This window comes from Stegastes partitus, unplaced genomic scaffold, assembly GCF_000690725.1.
Source record: "Stegastes partitus isolate 25-593 unplaced genomic scaffold, Stegastes_partitus-1.0.2 Scaffold954, whole genome shotgun sequence".
In the NCBI taxonomy this organism is placed as follows: domain Eukaryota; kingdom Metazoa; phylum Chordata; class Actinopteri; family Pomacentridae; genus Stegastes; species Stegastes partitus.
Window position 1 is genome coordinate 1 of NW_007578685.1, and position 7,136 is coordinate 7,136.

The 7,136-nt window shown below is 50.3% G+C and overlaps 2 protein-coding genes across 2 annotated transcripts in view; both read left to right on the top strand.

The window, feature by feature from the left end:
- Positions 1-66: 66 nt before the first annotated feature.
- Positions 67-1,900, top strand: LOC103366568 (uncharacterized; the record flags this gene model as incomplete). The annotated part of the gene is made up of 6 exons (XM_008294337.1): positions 67-335; positions 541-678; positions 752-939; positions 1,020-1,099; positions 1,298-1,381; positions 1,563-1,900. Coding segments are annotated over 6 exons (905 nt in total), but the record flags the coding sequence as incomplete, so codon positions are not given.
- A 172-nt stretch (positions 1,901-2,072) lies between these two features.
- The window catches only part of LOC103366569 (uncharacterized), a 9,177-nt gene continuing 4,113 nt past the window's right edge, over positions 2,073-7,136 (top strand). The window contains exons 1-9 of the mRNA XM_008294338.1: positions 2,073-2,378; positions 2,984-3,156; positions 3,233-3,257; positions 3,331-3,444; positions 3,519-3,659; positions 4,010-4,098; positions 4,263-4,383; positions 4,966-5,508; positions 6,512-6,658. Of these exons, the coding sequence (XP_008292560.1) occupies positions 2,291-2,378; positions 2,984-3,156; positions 3,233-3,257; positions 3,331-3,444; positions 3,519-3,659; positions 4,010-4,098; positions 4,263-4,383; positions 4,966-5,508; positions 6,512-6,658 (1,441 nt within the window). The 5' untranslated portion in view covers positions 2,073-2,290. The remainder of the gene's footprint in view (positions 2,379-2,983; positions 3,157-3,232; positions 3,258-3,330; positions 3,445-3,518; positions 3,660-4,009; positions 4,099-4,262; positions 4,384-4,965; positions 5,509-6,511; positions 6,659-7,136) is intronic.

The window sequence follows — 7,136 nt, forward strand, 5'->3', positions numbered from 1 at the left end:
GCTACACAACTCTACACGATGCTACACAACTACACAACTCTACATGATGCGTGTGTCCCTGTGCAGCAGTCCTGGACTGTGTGTGTCGGTGTTGTGTTGCAGGGCTGCAGGCCGGTGACAACACCCTGAACGTTGTGTGTTCTCTGCGAGCGGCCCGGACTCTGGTGTCCGGAAGGTTCTCTGATGTTTCCTGTCCGGAGGCTCGAGCCGCCGTGCTGGCCGACTACGTCCACTTCCTGACCACGCCCGGCTCGCACAGCGACTCGTACGCCGAGTCCTTCCACCGAGCGTTCTTCTCCGACTGGCAGGACGACCGGCCGACGACGCCGGGCGACGTAAGAACAACGCTGCAGGAACGCTGTCAGAAACGCTGCAGGAACGTTTCTCAGCAACATTGCTAGAATGTTATCAGAAGCGTTGCTGGAATGTTATCAGAAGCGCTGCTGGCACGTTGTCAGAAACGTTGCAGGAACGTTTCTCAGAAACGTTGCTGGAATGTTATCAGAAACGTTGCTGGAACGTTCTCTCCACGTCTCTCAGATCCTGCTGTTTGCGGAGAACCGTTCGCGGCTCAAGCTCAGCTCTTCGGTCCCCGACAGTCAGCTGGACGCCATCGGCTGCCTTCCCATGATCCTCCCCTTCGTCCTGCTGTCGGCTTCAGCCAATGAGGAGCGAGCTGTGAGTGACCCCAACGTCGTCGTGCCTGAAGCCTTTGTTTCCGCCTGTCTGACCTCTAGCTCACCTGTCGCAGGTGTCGGCGGCGGTGGAGTTCGTGAAGCTCACCCATCCCCACCCCAAAGTGCCCGACTACGTGTCCATCTACAGCCGGGCGCTGCACGCCGTGGTGGGCGGAGCCAGCGTCCGCCAGCAGGCCGAGCACGCTCTGAAGGTGCTGGACGCCTGGGACACCTGCCAGAGCTTCATGCGGAAGGCAGCCAGGTGAGCTCGTCCACAGGTGAAGGTGTTCCTGAGTCCAGAACCAGGACACGATGGTAACTGTTGTTGTGTTTGTGTTGGAGGCTTCCTGGTTCCTCTGAGGACAGACTGAAGGTCCATCAGAACGCTGTGAACCACCTCGGCCTCGCCTGCTACACCAAAGGTCAGACACCACTGGTCCTCAGAACCTCAGCAGAACTGGACCTCTGCTTCTGGGTCTGGTTCTGAAGACAGTTCACTATAACGCTTGCAGAACACCTGTAACTGTGTAACTGAAGTCTCTCCTGAAATGTCTTCAAGAACCAAAAGTGCAGCTGTTTTCAGTGAAGTTCTGAGGATGAGACATTTAATGTTCCAACAGGAGCTCTGTCCAGTTTGTTCTACTTGGCCCATGAGTTCCACGACGACCTCCGAGGAGGAATCCTGACGAACACCAACTGCGGAGGTTCGATCGTCTGTTTTTATTCGTTCCTTTGTACAGTCACAGAATCCAGAGCGAAGCTAAAACGTCTCATTTATAGATTTCTCTTTGGCTCGTGAACTCGGCAGCTGAGCGGGACGTCGTTCCCGCCGCTCAGCGCTGAGCTGTTTCCTGTCCGGCTCAGGTGTTCCTTTGTGTTGTCCAGGTGAGAACTGTAACCGCGGGGCGGCGCTTGGAGCGCTGCTCGGTGCCGCCGGGCCTGGTACTGGCACCGGCGTCCCTCAGCAGTGGAAGGACGAACTGAGAGACGGCCAGGAGTTCATCCCCGACATCCTGAAGGAGCTGCAGTGAGGGCGCCGCCCCAGAGGGCCGGAGGGGAACAGCAGCCTCAGAGACCTGCCTGTTTACAATGACTCGGGTTTCTCCCTGGTCCGGGACTCGGGTTTCTCCCTGGTCCCCCGTGTTGTGCTCCTGTTTCAGGACCTGCTTCATGTGTTTTGGTGTTTGTGTGATGGAATAAAATGTAAAGTATTAAGCAGCAAAGCATCAGCATTACATGAAACATATTTATGAGCTGTTTGAACACCAGCAGCCTTAAACGAACAAACCCACCTGTAATAAAGAATAAATCACTGGACTCACTGTTTCCTTCAGTGTTCAGAACCAGAGACGCTGACCCGTTACGCTCACTGGTCTCTGTTCATTAGGAAGCAGGTTCTCGCTGTAGACCCGCTGAACAGCAGCAACGCTGGAAGATGTTTCTGTTGGAAATGAACTGAGAAGCCCTGACGGCTGCAGCTGTCGCGGTTAATCAGTTAATCAGGAGTTTGAACAAACAGGTTCTGAACCTGAACCTGCCTCAGAAATGGGCCTCAGACTTTGGCAGCTCGGTGTTTGTTTCAGCGTCTGACCTTTGATCAGTTCACAACAAACATGGCGTCCGTCAGCAGAGAAACGAAGCGTCTCTTCTTCTTGCTGCTCATCGTGGCTTCAGTCCCAGAATGCACTGGGACCCCCGGAGGTCAGTCCTACGTCTTCTGTTCTTCTTCACCTCCATCTGTCTGTTTCACCCATCGAGCAGCGTCCAGGTCACGTCAGCAGCTTCTGTGTCAGTCTGTAGGTCCAGGACGCCCCGTCCTGCCGGTTCCAGGAGGAGCTTTAGAACCGCTTTCATCTTTCAGGAACCGTCTCTATAGAACCTCTCTGTCTGTCTGTAGAACCTCATACAGAAACAGTCTCTGCAGAACGTCTTCCAGGAACTGTACTTTTAGAACCTTTTCCAGAAAACATCTCCGTAGAACCTTTCTCAGGGTTGCTTTCAGTGGAGAACAGAGTAAGAACTAAAGGCCCGTCATGGGCCTGATCGGTACTTCAGGGGTGAGATAAATATGTAGAACTCCCCAGGAGTCGGTCAGAACTGAAACAGGCTCTTGGATGATGATGATGAAACATCTTCAAGAAGCCAAAACAGAAGTTCTGGTCCGTTTTACTGTTGCATTCAACAAAAGGTCTTTTTCTCTCTCTCTTCTTTTCTAACTTCTAAAATAATTGTCTGTGAATAAAATCCATCCGGTGTCGGTTCCGCTGCACAAACGCATGTCGATGTTTGGGTCGTCCCTGTTCCAGGTGGAGGCGAGGTGTTCCTGGACAGAGCCGAGGCCGACGTCTTCCTGCGTCGCAGCCGCCGGGCCAACTTCCTGCTGGAGGAGCTGAGGCAGGGGAACCTGGAGCGCGAGTGCATCGAGGAGAAATGTTCCTACGAGGAGGCCAAGGAGATCTTTGCTTTGCCCCAACAGCTGGTCAGTGCAGCCGCGAGCCGCCGGTCCTCTCACGGTTCTCCATTTGTGCATTAACTTGTGTTTTCTCTGTGCTCAGGAGAACTTCTGGAGAACCTACACAGGTACGTGTTTGGACTGATAAATCCCTCAGCGACCGGCGGCCGGTTGTCTGATGGTCACTGCTTCCTGTTTCAGCGGTGGATCGCTGCCTGTCGTCTCCCTGTAAGAACGGAGCGACCTGCACTCGTCACGTCGACACCTACATCTGCAAGTGTCTGCCTGGTTTCCATGGATACAACTGTGACAAAGGTAACAGTGACGACGAACCAGAACTTCACCACAAACGCGTTCAACTTCTGAAGCTGCTGTTTGTCTTTCCGCAGTGCGTCTGACCTCCAACGGATGTCGCTATAGAAACGGCGGCTGCGAACATTTCTGCCGCGAGTTTCCGGATCGTTCTCACTTGTGTTTCTGTGCTCCGGGTTACAGTCTGGATCAGGACAACAGCACCTGCCGGCCCGAAGGTCTCAGCGGGGCCCAGACCCATCGGGTTGCACCTCCACACTGGCAGATCACTGATGCAACATGAGTGTCGCTTAGCAACCACTATCAAATGGAAAACCATAGCAACCGCTTAGAATCCATAGCAACCACCTACAATCCATAGCAACTACCCAGAATCCGTAGCAACCACCTAGAACCCATAGCAACCACCTTCGGTCCATAGCAACCAGCCAGCGACGCTACATCAGCCCCCAGTGTTACACTCAACAACACCACATATGAAGCTGTTCTACCGTCTGAGTCATCTTTAAAGCAGCCTGATCAACATGTTGGAGTCGCAGCAGAATCTGATCCATTTGTTTGTGTGCAGATGCTGTTGTCTGTGGGCGACCTCTGGTTCACTTTGCCCCAAGGGTAGTTAACGGGAAGATCTGCCCCAAAGGCCACTGTCCGTGGCAGGTAGGTGTGTCTGTGAAGGAACTGGCGTTTACTAATGTTTACGTCTCGGATCAGCAACAGAACCGCTGTTCATTCTGTTAGTACTGAATACTGAGAAATCCAGTTGAATTTAATCCTGATTAGTCTCAGCTGGGATCAGTGACTGAGATTATTGACCCATTCAGGCTCTGCTGACGGAACACAACGAGTTCACCTGTGGAGCCATCGTCCTATCGGATCAGTGGATTCTAACGGCAGCTCACTGCGTTTGGCTCAAACCTGTTGCCATCTTCCACGTCACCGCAGGCAAGACTCCCCCGTTGATCGTGTTCATGCTCTGAATAAGCTGTATGTTCTGATGTTCCACAGAGATCGTTTTTGGGCTCAGGCTGAAGTAAACCAGGCTGAAATAAACCAGAATAAATAATCCAGGCTGAAATGAACCAGGCTAAAATAAACCAGAATGAAATAAACCAGGATAAAATAAGCCAGAATGAAATAAACCAGGATATAAAAAGACAGGATTAAATAAACTAGGCTAAAATAAACCAGGATGAAATAAACCAGGATGAAATTAACCAGGCTGAAATAAACCAGGATTAAATAAACCAGGATAAAATAAACCAGGATGAAATAAACCAAGATGAAATAAACCAGGCTGAAATAATCCAGGCTGAAATAAACCAGGCTAAAAAATTCCAGGATGAAATAATCCAGGCTGAAATAAACCAGGCTAAAATAAACCAGAATGAAATAAACCAGGATATAAAAAGACAGGATTAAATAAACCAGGCTAAAATAAACCAGGATGAAATAAACCAGGATGAAATAAACCAGGATGAAACAAACCAGGTTCAGTACATGTTCCTTCTGTTCCTCCCTGTGCAGGTGAACACGACCTGAAGGAGGACGAGAAGACGGAGCAGCGGCGGCGGGTTCTAAAAGTTGTGATCCACGACGGCTACAACCACTCGAGCTCCGACAGCGACCTTGCGCTGTTGAAGCTGCACCGACCGGTCAAACTGGGCCGCCACGTGGTGCCCATCTGCCTCCCCGCCCGGAACAGCACCTTCGGCCGGACGCTGGCCACCGTCCGCCACTCCACCGTGTCCGGCTGGGGCCGCTTGGCCCAGTTCGGCCCGGCGGCCCAGTTCCTGCAGCGGCTGGTTCTGCCAAGGGTTCCGCTGCAGGAGTGCCGCCTCCACACCAAACTCAACATCACCAGGAACATGCTGTGCGCCGGGCTGCGGAGCGGCGGCCAGGATGCCTGCGAGGGCGACAGCGGTGGCCCGCTGGTGACCCGATACAAGAAGACGTGGTTCCTGACGGGCGTGGTGAGCTGGGGGAAGGGCTGCGCCAACGAGAACATGTACGGCGTCTATGCCAAGGTCGGCAACTTCCTGGACTGGATCGAGGACGTCATGAGGACGGGCTGAAACCAAAGAGGAGCCAAAGTTACTGAAAAGAAAGTTCATGATTAAACAGTCGTCCACATCCACCGTGTCTGTGTGAAACTCTGTTCACTCGCGAGTCCGACCTCAAAAGTCTGTCTTTAATCTCAGTTTCCACTTCAATCTCAGAGTTCCCATTTCTTCCTTAGACTTTTGACTTAATGCTCAGAATGAGAGTAAAGATGCAGGTCGTAGGTTTCATCCTGACATCATGAAGGTGGGTCTGGTCTGTGCAGGTAAGGGGGCGGGGCTTGTCTGTCCTGGAAACCGACTCTGAGGTTTCTGTGATATTCCGTTGCTGAAATGTTTTCCTGTCGACAGTAAACCTTTAGTTCCCACAATCTGGATGTTGATTCGACGTTTGTTTTCCAGGAAGACGAAGTTCAAGAGTTGATTTTCAGATCTGCCGAAACTTCACAAACATTTATGTTTCTGGTTCAGAAACTGGAAACTCCGACGTAGCATGAGGCTTTGAACACATCACAAACCGATTTCTTTATTCCAACGTCTGATGCGGATCCTGTTTTTATATGAACTCATACTTTTGACTTAATATCACACGTTACACGTGAATATTATTTGATCTTTAGTCGTAGAACAAACTGAGAGAAGCTGTGATTCAAAAACTGGAAAGTTAAATACGTGAATGATGAAATCAATAATACGTTAAAATACGTTCATATCATAAAACTGCATGAATATAAATTATAATGAGTAAAAAAAAATACAGTTTTTGAATTCTAACTAATATTTATTCAAAAGTTAACAGAACAAAGTGGATGTTTGGATAAAAATAAAGTCAGGATTTTGGAAGAAGCTTAAAATTTGAGTGAAACTCTTTGTATTAAATGATTACAGCGTGAGTGAGATCATAAACGAGCTCATCGCTCTTCAGGCCAACAGACTTCAGTAATTAAATGACGTTTATTCAGATCTCTGCCGAACGTCGAGGACAAACTCCATGTTTTCGTCACACTGGGCAGGAAAAGGTTTGCCCAAAGCGATCAATAAGTCCGATCAGCGGCGTCATGTGATCAAACAGACTTTAACCTGCAGAGCAGCAGCAGCGATGATCCTCAACGTCTTGGTCATCTTCGTCTTCATCGTCCACAACTGCCGAGCAGCTGCAGGTCAGCAAACGTCCACGAGACGAACTTCATCTGTAGTCTGTGTTCCATCGGGAGCAGATTATTACGTTAATCTGACGTTAATCTGAGATTTATCCGATCGTTATCCGACCCGTAGGACCAGGCAGAACTGTTTGGTCCCAGACAAACCGGCTCTGATCTCAATCTCAGACCTTTTCCCTTTTCTGGTTTGTTTCTGTCTGAGCAGCTAACAGGTGCTACATGCTAAAAGCAGGTGCATGCTAACAGGTGCTACATGCTAACAGGCGCTACATGCTAACAGCAGTTACATGTTAGCAGGCGCTACGTGCTAACAGCAGGTACATGCTAACAGGTGCTACATGCTAAGAGACTCTACATGCTAACAGGCGCTACATGTTAACAGCAGCTACATGCTAACAGGCGCCACATACAAACAGCAGCTATATGCTAACAGCAGCTACATGCTACCAGGCGCTACATGCTAACAGGCGCTACATAC